The sequence below is a fragment of the Muntiacus reevesi genome, chromosome 3 (assembly GCF_963930625.1).
Source record: "Muntiacus reevesi chromosome 3, mMunRee1.1, whole genome shotgun sequence".
NCBI classification, from domain to species: domain Eukaryota; kingdom Metazoa; phylum Chordata; class Mammalia; order Artiodactyla; family Cervidae; genus Muntiacus; species Muntiacus reevesi.
Window position 1 is genome coordinate 26,680,649 of NC_089251.1, and position 19,663 is coordinate 26,700,311.

Here is a 19,663-nt window from a genome sequence, read left to right on the forward strand (position 1 = left end):
AATTTCCACTGTGTACCCTTTGATGAAATAGACAGTGTCATCAAATCCATCGTAAACAGATAAAGAAACAGAGAATTAAAGATATAAAATAACTTGCCCAAGGTTATTTAGGTAAAAATAAACAAAATAAATAATATAAAACCAAATACACACATTCACACAAAACACAGAAAAACAAAAAACTCATAAAAGATCATTTTAGTACCTAATTTCTAAATTCACAGTTAAAATGGTACAAAATACACTTTTCAATTCACAAACGCTGTACAAAGTAATTATTAATAAAGTCAGGATAATGGGAAGGTGTTAATAACAGCTACCATTTATGGAGTTCTTATGCTGTGTACTGTTTGGTCCCTCAGTTGTGTCCAACTCTCTGTGACCCCCTGGACTGCAGCCCGCCAGGCTCCTCTGTCCATCAGGGATTCTCCAGGCAAGAATACTGGAGAGGGTTGCCATGCCCTTCACTAAGGGATCAAACCCATGTCTCCCACAATGCAGGCAGATTCTTCACTGTCTGCGCCACCAGGGAGTTCTTGCCACATTCCAAATAAAGGACATTTAAGGCAGTAAGAGAATAGGAACTAAACAAAAAATTAGAAACTAGACTGATGGTATGGTGTTAATTGAATAGATAAACAAGTTGAGATTCAAATGCAAGAATTTTTATATGCTAAATATCTCAGTAAGTTGAATTATATTAAAAAAAATTTTTTTCATTACAATTGTCATTTCTCTATTCAAAATGTGTACCAACTGCTACCAAACTCTAGAGGGAGCAAGAAGCCTTCCTATAAAGAACAGCTGGTTGGAAGGCGGTCCTGAGGATGGTGGCAGAGCCCCAATTCAGGGGGAGCCCTGAGTGAGACGAAGGAGCAGACCAGGCCCAGGTTTTGCTCAGCTTTCGCTGATCCCGTCTGCACTAAATCGTAAGATATCTGCTAAATATTCAGTAAGTTCTACCATGGATACTCTGACACAAATAACTATTATGTCTTTAGTGTGATATGAAGTTCACAAAGCTTAACTGCTTTCTAATAAAATAGTGTTTCCTAAGCATATAAAAGCATTTTTAACCAGTGCTTAACTACAATTAAAAACTATAGTCATGTTTCCTTCTTTTGATACAGCCTAAATAATCGCAAGTTTATTATTAGCTGAATTCAAAATTTAAATGTTAGTGGTTCACACAAGTCAAAATTTGGATTCAAATCACAGGCACTTGCTATAAATTTGTGTACATGGTCAGTCGCTCAGTCATATCTGACTCTGCGACCCCATGGAGGCCTTAGATAAATTACTTATTCCAGCTGAACCTCGGTCTGTTTACTGTAAATTGAAGATAATAATATTACCAACCTTATAGAGCTACTTGAAGGATTAAGAGATAAATATAAGCATAGAATAGTGTCTGGCATAGAATACATAATTAATAATAGTAATTTTAAATGCCAGTATTTACTGAATTTTTAAAAATTATGTCAGGTATGTTATGTAATTACATTAGTATATAATCAATGTATCACATATATAATTCATACTTACCCTGTAAGGTGGGCACTATCATTATCCCCACTTAGCAGATGAAGAAACTGAAGGATGGAATGGTTAAATAACTCGCTGAAGACACACGACTAGAAAAACAGTAGAAGCTAGGACACGAACACAGCCAATCTGGTTCCAGAGTCTGTGTTCTTAACCACTATGGCAGACTGCTTCTCCTTAAGGGTTAATAACTGTTAGATGTTGTTGCTATTATTTTTGCTTTTTATAATAAAACTATATAAATTCACTAGTCAATACAACAAAAAACAAAAATATATATGAAATGTGTTCTTTTGAATCATTATGGCAGTAATTTTGGCAAATTCATATGCATAGATAATCTTATCTACATAAATTATGCTAGATCTTTATTTATTATCTATCTCATCCAGGTGGTTTAGTTCTTAAGTTTCCTGCAACTAAGCCTCTAGGAAAAAGTTAGAAGACCATATTATAATAGATAGAATATTTTAGGAAAAAAACACAGCCAGGATAAAAGCAGTCCATGTCCTTCTCAACTATTCAATATCTGGAAAAAAACAAATTTGAAATCTCTGTAAAGATTACTAGAAAAAAATGTTAAAGAAAGTAATTCCGCTTCCATTAATTGAAACTTGTAACCCTAATAGGTAGTAGTTACCAGCCAAGCAACGATGTAAAATAAAACAATCTAGGAATTCACATATAAATAAAACCTGCTTGTAGCATTATATTTTAATGCCGAGACCTGAAATAAATGTCTGCATCGTAATGTTCCCCCACTTTCCTACCTATTCATTGCTCAGCCTTTTAAAGAGCTGGTAAAGTGAACGTGCACTGAACGACTTTCATCGTTACCTCTCGCCGGCATATACAGGAGACTAGTGCATGAGCTGCAGGCCAAGATCAGAAAGCTCTTACGTGCTCTCCCCACTACGGCTGCGGCACAGGTCACTGGTACTTTTCAGGCACTTTTCATGCCTTCACTCCTCTGAAAATGCTGTTTCTTCTTCTTTACATGTCACTCGAAGAAATATCCATCCTTCAGAACTCAGCTCAAATGAAAGCTTCTCTAAGCAGAGAAAGTATCCCTAATGTCCTTATGCACGGATATCCACTCAGCCAGCACCTTGCACGATATCAAGGACGCAGCAGGGGAGAAAGAGTCACTGTTCAATAGATGAACTATATTTTAATTCTCTGTTTAGACATCCCACAGGAAATGTGAGAATTAACTTCTCATCACTCCTTGTACCCAGTACAGTACCTGAGACAGTATATGCTCATTGGCCGTTTGCTAAATAAATAGATTCTCTTTTAAATACTTCTATACATTCAATAAACATTTGTTACTGGGCAAGCACAGTGGTAGGCAGTGGGGATACAGAAATGAAACAATGTAGACAGATCTTTAGGAAGCTCAAAATCTTGTACGGAAAATAGACAAGAAAATCAATAATCACAGTGCAGAGTAAGTACTTTGGACAGAAGCACACAGAAGGAATTAAGGGCTCAAAAGAAGAGGTCCCCCAAATGGTATCTGGCTCTTATAAGTACAGTACAACAGAACTAAACTTTATATAATATATAATAATATACAATGTTCTTCTTCAAAGTTTCTACAGAGGCTTTCAGGAAGAATAGATGACAAAAATTATACTTCCTAGGACAATATCAGTTAAATACTTTTTTTTGCTTCAGCCTCCAGTCCTCAGGAAAATTTGGCATAAAAACTTTAAAAAGGAATTTTACAGGATATGTATGAAACAAAAATGTTGAGTCTTTGGCTGGGTTTACTGCAGACCAGTGAAAGAACTGCTTGTTAAAATTTCAGCCAGCAAGACCACAAGATAAAAAAGTTTCAAGACTCAAAAATACAAATAATCATGCCCTCAAGCATTTGCCATTTTTTGAAGGTAAAGGATTTACATCTGGCTTTATTAAAACACAGACTGCCTGTGATTAAAATTACTTTGAAGCTAACCCTATCATCCTTATGATTCTATATTAAAACTTTTGATATTAAAAAGAAAAAACATATAATCTGAAGATTGACATAATTTATCCTTTACATTTAAGCCTCATATTTTTAATAAATAGAAGATATTCATGTGGTAGGAGTCTGCAACAATTTTAAGCTAAAGAATACTAATATTTACAAAGAATATTACCATTAATGTACATATATAAATATAGAGAAACATATAAACAAACCTAACAGTGAACATAAGAAGTTGAAAGGTTTCAATGCTTAAAAATGAGCTACCAAGACCCTAAACATAGAGTATAAAATCTTTGAGACCAGCTAAGTATTTTTCACTGGTGGCTCAGTAAGTAAAAAATCTGCTTGCAATGCAGGAGACCCCAGTTCAATCCCTGGATCAGGAAGACCTTCTGGAAAAGGAAATGAAAACCCACTCCAGTATTCTTGCCTGGAAAATTCCATGGACAGAGAAGCCGGTGGGCTACAGTCCATGGGGTTACAAGAGTCAAACACGACTTAGCAACAAAACCACCAAGTATTTTTTACATTTGCTTGTATTACTCAAAGTCCTTAGCAAAATACTTAGAAGGCAGAGTTTAACATTTGATTGTTAAGGCTCAATGTGAAATATGAAAAAAAAAAGACTAGTTCTCAGATTGAGAAAATAATTCAATAATTCAATGAGTTTTCAATTTTTGAAACCTACTATTTTTTCTAACACCATATCCAATAAACTAGCATACTCTTAAAAAACATCATTTTGGAAGTTATAGTGAAACGGCAACAAAATATTTGTTAACCACTTTTGACAAAATACTAAGAATAAGATTTGGAAACTTTTATGGTTACTTTCAGAGCTATTAGAGGGAATGATAGATCTAAAGCAACAAATGTCTTCTGAAAACAAAAAGTCAGGAATATTTTTTATGTTGTTCCTATTAATATACTGATTTCATCAGAAAAATCTGGACAGGGAAAACTCTCTTCCACAAGCAGCTAAAGTGTTCTTTATGGAAGAGAGGTATTTACAAGCAGTTTATTGGTAATAAGAGTGGTTTCATGGGCAAAATTCTTTCTATAATCCTCGGCTTATTACATACTAATCATCACATTGGATACCAATCCTCACACAATTATATTTCCCATTAAAAGCAAATAATGGCAGTATAGCAGTCATGAGATTATTGTGAATTCTAGAGTAAACTTCTAACTATTGTACTAAGCAGGATCCTTCTGAGAGTGAAACTGGACATCACTAATGATTTTACTACAACAGGCATAGACTGGTACCGAACCTGAACCGAGCACACCAGGAAGTATGCTCATCCTTGTTTTAGAGAATAACATCCTAGTTAATAATACCACTGTTACATTTTAAAATTTGTTTACAAATTAAGACTTGAATAAAGATGGAGTAAATATCAACATTTCCTTACCAAGATCAATGTATTTGGGATCCATAGGTGTGCCAATAGAATTACACAGAACTAGCACAAACTGTGAACAAATAAAATAGAAAGTATCAAAACCCCTGCTTATGCACAATAAAAGAAATAATGCTTAACAAACCATGTTGATCTCTTTTTCAAGTATCACTAACATAGAAAGAATTGATAAAAATTAAATACAAAGAATAGCAAAGATAATCTATTATAAAGAAATATAAACTAAAATTAAACAAAGGCTGATTTCTACATATAGTGGAACACTGATTTTTAAGAGACCATTTAAGAAACACAAGTACACTGACTACATATCATTATTTGTATTTCTAAATTGCTGATCAGCTATATTCAAAACCAATTTTTATCCTATAACCAGCTATATAAAGGCTAACTTAATTTGTTACCATTGCACCAAATGTTTCCATCTCGTTCTCCTCCTTTGAAGCAATATATAAATGACATAAGAAATTCAGAGAAATTCAGTTAATTCAGGAAAAAAAACATAATCCAACCCACTGAAAATAACTTAAAATGCTAATGATTAACATATACACAAATAACTATCAATGATTCCTATTAGGAAAAATAATCAAGCATAATGTATAATTTATATAAGATAATTCTAATGATAATTTCATTTTTTGCTGTTAGTCTTCTCCTCCATATCTAGTACTAAGAATACTATTTTATACAGATGTTTTTCAGATTAGAATAATATTTTCAAACAAGCCCACTCACAATGTTCTATTTATGCACAGATGTTTTCTTTTCTCAGTGTCTCAAAACTTGTTTAATTTCATAAACATAAACTAAACGGTAAAAATTATACTAAAATATTACGATTTACTCTTCCACTGCTTAAACTTATTTACTGCCACAAAATACAAGTATTTTACAAGCTTATCATTCACATGCTCAGCTCATAGTTTAAATAACCAAATAAGATTTCTTATAAAATCCCCCCAACTTCCCATTTCTTGCTCCCAAGAGTAATTACTGTCAGCTCCTGTAATTCACTCTTTCGATATTTACCTCCACAAGTGTAAGTGACGAGTTTACAGTGCTTCTTCTTGCTTCATTTTGTTTCAACTTGCGACATCATGCACCGCTACCCACTGGGAAAGCCAAGCACGCGACCCTCTTTCACCCTTCTTGCCCAGCCTCCATCTCACATTCTCACCCCTCCATCTTTCCACTATAATTTTGTTATATCAGAACTTAAGGCTTACACTGGTATTACAGTTCAATTTTTAAATAATTTTAATTTTTTTTAAATAACTTTAATTTTTAAAAAATTCAGTGACTACATTATTTTGACTCCAGAAATGCTGTTCACAGCTGAGTCAGGTACAACATGATTTATTTTCCTCTCAAGCATATTTTGCTTTTCCTGTTGTGGATAACTGCCTTTATTTTTTTTCTCTTTGCTTAGTTTTCTCTGTATTTAATACTAACTCAAGTCCCCCATTATCTCCCAGTCACATATGTCTCCCCTCAGGAGCTCAGCCACATTAAATATTGCACTAATTTCATTCTGAGTTTCCTCTGGAGCCACGCGGCCTGCTCTCCTTTGGTGATCCACTCTCTCAGAACATACAGAACTGTCACCTGGAACCACTCCTCCCCATGGTCGTCAGGTGAACTTGTTTCTTCCTCTTTCCTGGTTTTTCATTTTGGTGAACCATATCCTGAAGCACCTTCCGAAGTTAAGGAAGCTCAGAAGGTAAATTTTTGGTGATCTCGTACATCTAAAAACGTCTTTATTCCACCCTCATATTTAATGAATTGTTTACCTAAGGTATGGAATTCAAGGTGGGAAAACATTTTCCTTCAGAATTTTGAAAGCAATTCTCCAAAGTATTCTAAGCTGACAAGTCAAATGCTAGTATGATTCCTGATCCCATGAAATCTGTTCTGGAACCAAGTGGGAACAGAAGATTGGGGTAGCATTCATTTAACTGCCCTGTTTTCAGCAAGAGTCCCTCTACCCTTCCCTAAGCTTAGCGCCCCTCAATGCAGAGACTGTATCCTCTCTGGAGGGCAAACTAGTCTCCCTGGGAGTGAGACGCGCAGCTGTTCAGGGGCTCAAGGGGGGAGGGAATCTAGAAATCTGCTTCTTTATACACCCTTTTTATTTTCCCCCAAAGTACTCTCTTGCACACTGTCTCTTACTAGGTACCACCATCAAGTCCCATGTCTCTGGGATTCTGTGATACAAACTGGTTGCTTTTTTCCTGTCTCCACTAATGGAGACAGAATTCCACTTTCCTGGGTCTGCTAAGGTAATCACCACTAATCCCCCTACTCTCTAAACTCCAAAATTATGTTGCTGTTTCCTCACCCTTTCTGGACCCTATAGGCTTGTGGCTTTTTAAAAAATACCTTTCCCTTTGTTTCAGTGAGTTTCAGGAGAGAACAGAGCCAAGTGTGACTGTTCAAATGGCTGCCTTCAACTAAAAATTCTATGCTTTTTAAGTGGGATAAAATAATTTATCAAAGAGACCGGTAGCCCTTTTTTGAAAAATTTTCATACTTCTGCAAATATTTAAACGACTAGCAGACTTTTTTTAAGGGCATTATTTATATTATTTATTTTATGTTATGAGACATTAACTTTTAAAGCAATATAACTCCACATAAAAGTACATTTCTAAATGTCAAAACTATTTAAATTGTTATAAATGGCCATTGTTACATAATTTCTTGAGCCTTTGTACTAGACATCTGGTTTTTCATTTCTACTTATGGAATTTTAAATTGGAAAAGGACTGTGGTATTTTAAATATATTTCAGAGACAAAAAGCTTCAGTACCAGTCAGTATAAACTGCCAATGGATTAACTGATTAGAGAAAAAAATCAGGGGACAGAGAACCAATAGAGTCACAGAACTCTCCAAACAGAGGTCTAGACAGACCTGGACAATAGACCCAATACTTTCTGTACCTGCCAGTAGAAAGGCTATGCTTGAGAAGATAACTAGAGCCCAATTCAGCCAAGTAGTTAAACCCATCTAAGTTTTAAGATATCAAGGAACACCTACCTGAGGGTGATTTTCATCAGCTTTTGTTGCCAAAATGCAGAAGTCGCCACAGGTAGTAATAGAAATGAGACTCTTCACATACTTAACATACTTGTCATTGTTTTTTGTATCCCAAAAGGTAACACAGTACTCTGGACGATCAGGTCTAGTATAAGCATAAACTACGGTGTTTGAGCAATAACCCCACTAGGAAGAAGGGAAGGAAGAAAGGGAGGGAACAGAAGGAGGGAAGTTGGGAGGGAAGAGAAAGGATGAGAGAAATAGCAATTAACATTGGGAAAGTCACATCATTATATTTTTTTCCGCTAGAAATATTGCAGTATGTGGTTTATCAGTGCTGACAAAAGTAATTCTTTAGAAACAAAAGAGAGGGATTGAATATTCAGCTTCATATCTCTTCTCACTAAAATAACAAGTCTAAAAGTAATAAACACAGTTTAAAAAAAAAAAAAAAAGCACTACAAAAACAAATTGGGCTTAACTTTCCTCATTTTAATTTGTAAGATTTAAGCTTCAGTGGTGAAAATTTCAGATTTTTCAATAGTTAATAATAGCCATGTGGGGACAACAGCAAGAGTGATCCCTTCTGAAGTTCAATTCCAAATCCTGAAGCCAAAATTCAAAGACAGTTGCTTTGCCTTTTTTCTCTCATCCACACTTTTTATATTTGTTTTTTATCAGAGTAGCATATGCACATAGTTCATAGTCAAATAATTCTACGTGGTTTATTTAACACAAAAACAAAATGCAGGACTCCCTCTGCCTAATTTCCTCCTCGGGGTAGCCATTTACAACTCTTTTAGCTATAAACTGTTTTGGTTTTGCTTTCCATATCATATGTGTATTGATTACAGAACTTAGAGCTTTCCCTTTCCCAACAAATTTATACATAATTTTGGATAAATTGATATTCAGTGCCAACATTATTGTCTTTACTATTGTTTCGGGGAGCACACGGCACACTTACCACGCTTGGTACTCTTTATATATAGTATTCCAGAAAAGTTTACTAGTTTACTAATTCTACGGTGTTCACACTGAAAAGCCTCCTTTCAGCTGCTTTCTAAAACAAAGTGGCTATGAATATATACAAAATACAGAGACTATACTTTCAACTATAATAAAATTATATAATAAAAAACATCTTTTTTTTTTACAACTGCTCTTAATACTCACCTTATAATCAGGTCGAATATTTGCAAAATATATAAAAGAATCAACAGTCAGTGCAATTTTCAGTCCACCTCCTTCCCAAGATAGTGCAGACATATGCTTTCCAGGAACCTTCAAAGTACCCAGATGCTGAAAAAAATAATTATATTTAACCTAAAGTATCGCAATTCAATAAAATACCACCTATCACTTCACGGAGATCAAAAGCAGTACAAAAATTATTTTATGAAAGGTTGTTACATACTTCAAGTGATTTTCCTTCCATTTTTATAATGAAAAACAAATGTATGATAGGAGAAATTAACAAACTATAGCCAAAGAATTCAGTATCAAATTTCATCAAATCTAAGATGCCAGAGATTTAAATATGCATCTTTATTTTTATGTCCAACTTAGGAAAGAAAAACACATTGCTGTAAGTTAAAATAGGACAACTTTGATTTTAACATGCATTCCAATTTAGGGTTGGAAAGAATTGTGCATCTTAGATTCAATGAAATGCTGGAGTAGTAAACTCAGTCCTTAAGTCCTGCCTCTTATTCAGCCCCCACCCACCCTCAACAGCCAACCAGATGCCCAGCCTTTCGCTCCTTTCCTTCATCGTAACTGCCTTCTTTCTTGACTGAACTAGCTAGTAGCCTCCTAACTACAAGTTTTACCTTTTATTTCTTCTTTCATTCCCACCCTTCCAATTCAATCCCTGCTACCATGATTATCATTCTGGAACACCAATCCAATCATATCCTAGTCTACTTTTAAAAATGCTTAATACTTTTTCAAAATCAGTATCTACCCACCATCACATTCTCTGGAATCGTATACAATGCCTTCCCCCCATTTGCCCAAAACTCTGTGGTTCAATACCCTACAAGTTAACCATCATTACCGTGTTCTCCTCACAAGGGAACTACTCTGCCTCCATTCCTTTGGCCCATATAATCTCTCTTCTGCCTGAAATCCTTCTCCCCAAGTCTCCCCCATCCAACTATTCCTTGTCCTCCTGGAGTGCTCCTATTTACCCTTTAAGATACATCTTAAATATTACTTCCTGCCTTCTTGCCTCCCTCTGTGGTTCCAGAGAATTTAGACAGTGAGCTACTTGACAGCGCTAACTTGCTCATATTCACTTTTATTTCCCTATTCCTTAATAGATTCTTTGGTAAACAAGTACAAAAAAAAATCTATCAAGTAAATAAATGTATAATGTAATCAAATGAATTTCTTTGTATACTGACAGTATATTTAAAGGTTAAATTAAAAAATGGAAAAGATCAATACAAAGATCTTTTTAATGTGGCCATAGAAAGAAAACATTTTTAATCTATGTGTATTTCACAAAACAGTATACTCCCCAGAATTTTAATAAATTATACTGGTATCCCTTATTCTTAAGCAGATATGCTCTAAAATCAAATTTAATATATTAAACTCCATTTTGCCATGGCATGCAATGGGGGGCAGGGGGGGAGTTTTAACCTAGGAGGGTGCACTCCATCTGTCCTGCTACCTGTATGAAGCCAGAGGAGAGAAACAGGCTCTCACAACACGACTCCTGGTCCTGACACCCACGCTATGAGAAGAAGGTTGCCATCTCACTCTGCCAACATGGCAGGCGGTGGCAGCAGCAAGGACAACAACTGGCTTCTAGTGAGCACTCACTGAGCCCTGCAGTAGGCGTTTTCCCACCACTACCTCCTTTAGCGTTTACAGCAGAGTCTTGAGGAAATAAGATAGCTGAGCCTTAGAGGTTAAGTGACTTCTCTGAGGGGAACAGCTCTGTAGAAACAGTTCAAAGCCAAAGCCAGGCCAGAGTACAAACCCCACGCTCTGTTAGCCCCTCCCACAGCTAAGACCACACTGAAAAGACCAGAAGAGCCTAGCCCTCAGAATCAAAAGTGAATTCTTCCCTGAGGTTTTCCTTAAGTTGACATCTCTAGTTAAGTTCCTTCCAAGTTCTTCCTAATAACATAGATCCAAAAATAAATACCTCATATATTCACTTATTCAAAAAATATTAAGTGACCAAATACCCTGAGGACTAGGCTAGATATTTTTAATTACAACTATACTAAAAGCCACTTAGAGTTTTCAATTTAACACATAACATGGTGATTTGCAAGATAAAGCATATGGGCCTTTGAATGCATGTTATCATACCTAGAGAAGACTGAACTAACAAAAATAAGCTGATAAAATACAGTGATAAATAAGCCAATGGCAACAGATAGAAATAACCAACAAAGAACGTGAATTTAAAAGAAAGCTATAAACACTGAGATAACTAGAATTCAGATTTTTAATTATTTAGGAACCTTGAGAACTGTGCTTTTGTTTTTCCTTAGCTTTTAGCATCTACCAGAAATATTATTAGCTGATAATGAACAGAGACCACCTACTCTCAAGAGAACATTCTACTAGGTAACTTTCAGCATCATCTGACACCACTGTTTATCCCGACAGAAGTTATTAAAATACAGAAAAAAAAAAACTAACACAGTAAAAACAACTAGTACAGACTTTGGTATAGCCAAAAATAGAAATTATTGAAGTTTGTGGTGAATTTATAAAAACCAACAGGATATCCAAAAGAAACTGAATATAGTCTAAGTTTAGAAAATAAAATATGTAAAAACTTATATTAGTTACTAAGTTCTCACTTTCTAAATTATTTAAAGTGTATAAAATATTAATTCTCCTATTTGATATTTACTACTGCTTTAAGAAACCTCTCTTTGAAAATTAAATTTATTAATAATAATACTGAGGATAGTATTTATTTTTTAAAATATATTTATTTTTAATGTAGTAACACCTAAGATTCATTCTTAAGATAGATTTTCTTAAAATAAGCAATTATTTCACAACAAATTGAAACAGAAGTTTGGGAGAAGGACAGACTGATATGTATATTTAATACCTATTCACATTTAATATATCATATTAAAACCCCCTAAAATTAATCTGAAACTACTAAATTACACTAAAAACAACTCAAAAACCACCTGTGAGAAAGATGCATATGCATATTACAGAGAAAATATTCTCAATAACTATTCCCCAGTGATTTTACATGAAACATGTGGTTTTCTAAATGTAAAGACTATAAAATAAATTCCACGATAAAATGAAGGCTTATAATATGAGGATATTAATCAAAGAAATACACCTGATAGTTGATCATTTTTATTTAAAATGTCCCCTTCAAAAACAAGTGACAAGTGTATACCCCTTCCTCCATTCTTTTTTTCCCCTATCTTATTCACTGCATATTTAAATGGAAAGAAAGAAAGACAAAATCTTTAATGAGACATTTACCTCACCAAATGGAGTATAAAATTGCACAATGTTTATATCTTTATCCTGAGTGATGACCTTCTGGGAGCCTGCCACTGCTAAGACGCTGCCAGTGTGGTTCCACTGGATACTTACTACATACATGCCAGTATCAATTAAAACAGGATCTAGTCCAAAAAAAGGAATTAATGGTAAAATATTTAGCCGAGAGAACTTTTTACAATCTTAAGCACAATTTTTTAAAATATATTTTTAAATTCTGCACATTTAAAAAAAAAAAAGAAAAATTACATACTTTGGTCATTCTCATGTCTCATTATTTGGCATCTCCCATTGTCAAAGCAGATGGCGAGGCAGGGGCAATCTGGCTCCACGTAACCCTCTGTACCATGGTACCAATGAATCCCAGCAATGCTGACGGCTCCAGTGACGTTCACTAAACAGTTCAGCTTCATTTTCATCTAAATAAAATCAGTGCGCTAGTATTTTATATTTGAAAACAGTAGTATCATTAGTGTGAACAGAGTATTATTATAGAAGGAACACTGAAATGTGAAAATCTGGTTTTGAATGCAAGCTCCATCACTTACTGATTCACCAACCATGGACGAATCACTTCACCTGAGTTTCAGTTTTCCTAATTTGTAAAATGAGGATTTAAAAAAAAAAAAGTAAAAAAAAGTTCACAGAGTTTTGTGAGACTCAAATGATCAAAGGTATACAAAAGTGCTTTGAAAATAGCAAAGTGTCATGTAGATATTGGTTATTATCACTTCCACTGAGTGGATTCATGTGATGTCTTGACCCTGACTAAAAACAAGTTGCTCCATAAGTAAGGTCAGAGATCTGCCATAGCTAGATCTCACAAAGCCAGAGCTTTCCTTGAGATTCTATCCTAGCCTATTCTATTTTGCCTTCTTTCCAGGACCTGATTTTTGTCCCTTACTGTATAAGCCTGCCATCCTTTTCACAAGCTTTAATACCTTGCTACAAAAAATATCTCATGTAAACTTCGGCTTTGGGTATTAGAAGACACAAAGGTTAACTTCACATCATCCTACCCATCATTCCTCAGTTTCAACACACTGCAGTTTTATCCTTCCAGCTACCAGAAAATCAGAACTAAAAGCACTAATTTACCTTGAAGCAACACAATGTTTTCTTAATAGAACAAACTAAGAAAAAAAAACCTGAATTAAAGACTATCTTGATTACACAAATTATCATAATAAATAAATGTGTGTAAACATATAAAAATGATATATAAAATAAGCATACAAAGTTGTAAAAATAAAAGTATATATACACTTACAATAAAATTTCCTTGATTATCATAAATGTGTATCTCTCCATTGGCCATTCCAAAAAGTAAGACTTTACTATCTGCGGACCATGCTACATGGCATAACTGCACACCCTTCAGGTCTTTTCCCCAAATGCGATTCCCTAAAACAAACATAAAACATAACTATTTCATTAAAATGTCAAGGTCACGCTTCTCTAACAACTGCTCTAGAAATCTTTGTTTCCCTAAAGGGCTCTCACAGTCTTCACAGCATTCAGTTGTTTAATTTATTCAGTCATTAGATATTCACTGAGCACCTACTATGTGCCAAACACTCTACTAAGCATCTGAAATAGCAGCTGTTTCCAACTCTCCCCTTCTCTTCTAAATTCTGACTCAGGACCTTACTCCCAATTAGCAGAAGAATTCACCTTTTACTTTGGAAAGAAAATATAAGCTTTCAAAAAAAAAATCCCCCGCACTTTCAAACATTCAGAAAATAAGTGAATTCACACTTATTCTTCCGGCTTTGCCCCCTAATACAAAGGAAGAGGTATGTCCCCAACAAGACACCAATCTAAAGTGAATCCCTCTAACCTATTCTCCAATCTAGTCCCTCTGACTACCAATGCAGGAGACACAGGTTCAGTCCCTGGGTCAGGAAGATCCCCTGGAGAAGGAAATGGCAACCCACTCCAGTGTTCTTGCCTGGGAAATCCCGTGGACAGAGGAGCCTGGTGGGCTACAGTCCATGGAGTCACAAAAGAGTCAGACACGACTTACTGACTAAACAATAAGACTTAAAATAAGTGATTCTTAAATGTCATCATATTGTACAGCAATTATTTTCTCTTTTCATATTTATTTTTCTGTGAGAATGCTAATATATGATAACATTTAAACCTCTAAATATCAAAACTTCAGCTAAATCTTGACCTTAGCTCCAGGTACAAAATGCATTACCATCCACTGAACCAACGATCACAGCCCCATCCTCATATACAATGCAGATCTTCTGTCCATCAGCATTCCAGCTCATGCTTCGAACCACTGACTTATTTCTGTTGTTGATCATCTCCTCATACCAAGAGCCTGTATTCACAAAGGAAAACAAATGGCAAGTCAAAACTTTCACATCTGATAAACTGTACTTCAGAGTTGGAAACTTTCCATAAAACAGACTATGGGACAAATAACTGCAAAGTTTTCCACAACCTAAGACACTAAACTACAAAATTTTCAAATCCAACAGAACAAGATGAAAAAAATAACTCATGCCTTGACTAATAATTGCTTCAAATATTATGACAGAAAACACAATAAAACACAATAAATGCCTATCCTTTCTCTCTTTTTTCTATCAATTAAAAAATAAAACTTCATTTGCTTCCAAAGGGCCAAAATGAGTGATTTTTCTCAAAGACTGATTTTTCCCACTCTTGAGTGCACATAATAACCAAGAAAAAACAGAATAACCACAATTACTTCATAAGTATGCCTAAACTCTCCAATGATTAATTGTAGGCATGTTAAATGTAAGCATATTGTGTAAAAACTAGAAGACTGAAAAAAATTTTAAGTTCACATCACATTAGTGATATAACATCACTAAACCGGAGTGACAAAAACGTTCTTGTATTTATCTACATAGGGTTGAGGTGAGATGTGACTTGTCTCAAGGTATAATCAAATGTAAGGCATATCACAAGGCTATTTTGTTTTCTTTTTGTTCTTTAAAAGACTTTATTACATTCACATACACACAATTCTGGCCAAAAGCCAAGCAAGTAATTAAGTAACATGGAAAAACTAGTCAGAACAGGGTATTACCCATCAAGACTGAGGCTCAGAGAAGACCTACTCTAATCTCGTGTATCGTGTACTTTCACATTCTACTCCCTACACATATATACACAGACATAAACTTTAAAAATAAATAGATGAGTTTGTGTACTACAGCATATTTTAATTAAGAATTTTTTAAAGGTATATACCCTAAGCATTTTTAAAACCACACACGAGCTAAGGTATCCTTTTCATTCAAAGATGATGCCTACAGGCCTCAAGAGAACATGTATTATGAGTTATTTTTCTGGTAACAGTGATACACCTAAATTAATCTTTCTCTGACTCTTTCAACTCTGGGCAAAAGGCACAAATGGGGAGCCAGCAATCAGAGCTGAGATAAAAATCTATATCCATGAAGGAAAAGGAAGCTAACTGACTCATTAAGGGAAATGAATTATTGCTTTTGACTTCATAAACGTGTTTTTATCTACTAAACTAACTCTAGTCACTGACCACAGAGAAACGAATTCTTATTGGAAACTTGAAAAAGAGAGCTATCTCAAGCAGAAGCTATTCTGCCAAGAGTCTAAGCTCAGTTTGAAGATAACCAACAGTCACATAATTCACTTTCTTAATGCATGGTCACAGTTCAAAAGAAATAAGGTTAAAGGTAAAAGTAGGAATCCATAAATCTGGAAATATCACCCCCATGAACTCCTACTGCTAGGTAAAAAGGGTCTATTTCAAAGATGTTATTTCTCTGTTCAACTACTGTAATCCAAACTCCAATCTGTGGAAGATTAAATAAGCTGTCCTAATATACCTTTATATAACATCCAAACAATAATAAGCCCATTTTCGTCACTGGTAGTCAACTTCTGATATTGTTCATTCCATATTACGACTTGAACAGAACCTAAAAATGTATAAAAACAGTTTAGAAACTAAAAAAAACAAAAAGAAGCTACAATTAATTTCAAATTTATATTTTTATAATACCGAGAGTATGTTAAAATCAGTACCATTTCTGGGCAACTAACCAGTCTAATATTACTCAAAAATGTTCACAGAACACAGTTACTATTATCACCTGTTTCTACAACAATGCCTAATACTAATTTTCATGTTTATTCCTATTTTATGCCAGCTAAGGGACCAATTCAGTTCAGTTCAGTTCAGTCACTCAGTCATGTCTGACTCTGCAACCCCATGAATCACAGCACGCCAGGCCTGCCTGTCCATCAGCAACTCCCGGAGTTTACTCAAACTCAAGTTCATCAAGTCGGTGATGCCATCCAGTCATCTCACTCTGTCGTTCCCTTCTCCTCCTGCCCCCAATCCCTCCCAGCATCAGGGTCTTTTCCAATGAGTCAGCTCTTCACATGAGATGGCCAAAGTACTGGAGTTTCAGTTTTAGCATCAGTCCTTCCAATGAACACGCAGGACTGATCTCCCTCAGGATGGACTGGTTAGATCTCCTTGCAGTCCAAGGGACTCTCAGGAGTCTTCTCCAACACCACAGTTCAAAAGCATCAATTCTTCGGTGCTCAGCTTTCTTCACAGTCCAACTCTCACATCCATATATGACCACTGGAAAAACCATAGCCTTGACTATATGGACCTTTGTTGGCAAAGTAATGTCTCTGCTTTTTAATATGCTGTCTAGGTTGGTCATAACTTTCCTTCCAAGGGGCCAATTAGGATCAGCTATAAGAGTTGTCATAGATCTGGTGACAGAAACAAATGTAAGTAAGATTTACCCAATTTGCCTGACTCCCAAGGACTATGATGCCCAAAGGACATCATACTAAGTACTTGTTTTTTTATTTTGAGGGGCTGGTATTTGTCAGAGAGATGTCTCTGAATCTCTCCCCCTGCGCCTCACCTTGTTTTCTATTCTATTAGTAACACACTCTCGAGCATATCTTAAACCTCTGGGTTATATGAACAAATTTTTTTTTTTTTAGTTTTTTAATCTCTGAATACTTTATTGTATATTTCCTAAGAACAAGGGCATTCTCTTTCAAAACCGTTTTACAAATTAGAAATTTTAACACATACACTATTATCTCCAACCCACAGTCCACATTTAAGTTTTATCAAATGTCCAAATAATGTCCTTGATAGATAGCTGCTTTTCTCATTTCAAGATCCAGTCTAGCATCATCCAGTACATTCAGGTGTCATGTCTCTTCAGTCTATATTAATCTGAGACCATAAAACAGACTCTTAAAAAGGAGGATATCCTATCCATAGACAGATAGTATTTTTAATATGTAAAATAATAGCTACTTTTTTCATACCTATTGAAGATGCTATTTAATCATGTCAAAGTTGTTGAATGACTCTAGGCCATGTAAATTATGACTAAACAAATGATTACTTTAAATAAGACCATTGTTTAAACGATGACATTTTTGAATAAATACGGCTAAACAGAAATTATTATTTTAAATAAGACCATCACTTAAACAATGACATTTTTGCATTAAGTAAGTCATTTCTTGGAGAAGGGCATGGCAACCCACTCCAGTATTCTTGCCTGGAGAATCCCATGGACAGAGGAGCCTGGTGGGCTACAGACCATGGGGTTGCAAAGAGTCGGACATGACTGAAGCGACTTAGCACGCATGCACAAGTCATTTCTAAGGCTTCCCCGATGGCTCAGTGGGTAAAGAAACCACCTGCAATGTGCATTGGACCCCTTGGCTCCAGGAGACTCTGGTTGGAGCCCGAGGTCGGAAAGATTCCCTGGTGAAGAAAATGGCACCACTCTAGTATTCCTGCCTAAAAAATCGCATGGACAGAGGAACCTGACAGGCTCCAATCCATGGGGCTGCAAAGAGTCAGACACGGCTGAGCAACTAAGCATACACACACAAGTGGTTCTAAATACCTAAAAATACTATTCAAATATGATTTAAAAATTTACATGACTCACCACTATGACCTTCGAGAGTCTGATTCATAGAAAGGTTACTAGGGGCTGCAAGACCCCTCAATTTTGTATCATCTGAAAAAACAAAAACAAAACATACTATGGCAAATATACAAAAGTGACAGATTATAAGATTTTGACATTTCTTGCTTTTTTTCCTATTCAAAAATAATATGAGAATCATTTTTTAAAGAATGCCTTATTCTGATCTATTTTTCTCATGATGGAAACATGGACAAACACGTACCCCCTTGCAAGATATTATTCTGGTGAAATAAAGCAAAATGTATAAAAGAACACTTTACTTAGCATATTAAATATAATTAGTAATTATTATTGCTACTTATTCCTTCCCAAAAGACAACAAAAAAGGAGCATTTATGATTTTAGATTGAAAACTCTAAAAGCATACTAGAGATCAAAAAGCAAAGATTTAGCATCAAAACATGTATATTATCTATGGTGAAACAGATCACCAGCCCAGGTTGGATGCATGAGACAAGTGCTCGGGCCTGGTGCACTGGGAGGACCCAGAGGGATCGGGTAGAGAGGGAGGTGGGAGGGGGGGTCAGGATGGGGAATATATGTAAATCCATGGCTGATTCATGTCAATGTATGACAAAAACCACTACAATATTGTAAAGTAATTAGCCTCCAACTAATAAAAATAAATGAAAAAAAAAAAAAAAGCAAAGATTTGGGAAACTAGTTTTTATTTGATTTTTCAGAATCTTATATTCATTCATTCATTCACTCAACAAACATTTATTGAATGTCTACACTCTGCTATGCACTGTGGAAGGTTCTGAATACAAAATGATGAAAAAAAGGCCTTTCCCCCTAGAAACCTTATAGTCTACTGCTGCTGCTGCTGCTAAGTCACTTCAGTTGTGTCCGACTCTGTGTGACTCCATAGACGTCAGACCACCAGGCTCCGCCGTCCCTGGGATTCTCCAGGCAAGAACACTGGAGCGGGCTGCCATTTCTTTCTCCAATGAGGGGAAAGCGAAAAGTGAAAGTGAAGTCGCTTAGTCGAGTCCGACTCTTAGCGACCCCATGGACTGCAGCCTACCAGGCTCCTCCATCCATGGGATTTTCCAGGCAAGAGTACTGGAGTGGGGTGCCATTGCCTTCTCCATATAGTCTACTGAGGGGACAGATATTAAGTAGACACTCACACACTCCCATAAA

At 35.5% G+C, this 19,663-nt stretch overlaps 1 protein-coding gene across 1 annotated transcript in view; it reads right to left on the bottom strand.

Moving 5' to 3' along the window:
* WDR35 (WD repeat domain 35) overlaps positions 1-19,663 on the bottom strand; it is a 52,212-nt gene that overhangs the window by 24,957 nt on the left and 7,592 nt on the right. The window contains exons 3-11 of the mRNA XM_065928617.1: positions 18,476-18,547; positions 16,358-16,450; positions 14,710-14,838; positions 13,774-13,907; positions 12,757-12,922; positions 12,483-12,628; positions 9,171-9,296; positions 7,995-8,180; positions 4,945-5,005 (exon numbers count right to left, since the gene is read on the bottom strand). Of these exons, the coding sequence (XP_065784689.1) occupies positions 4,945-5,005; positions 7,995-8,180; positions 9,171-9,296; positions 12,483-12,628; positions 12,757-12,922; positions 13,774-13,907; positions 14,710-14,838; positions 16,358-16,450; positions 18,476-18,547 (1,113 nt within the window). The remainder of the gene's footprint in view (positions 1-4,944; positions 5,006-7,994; positions 8,181-9,170; positions 9,297-12,482; positions 12,629-12,756; positions 12,923-13,773; positions 13,908-14,709; positions 14,839-16,357; positions 16,451-18,475; positions 18,548-19,663) is intronic.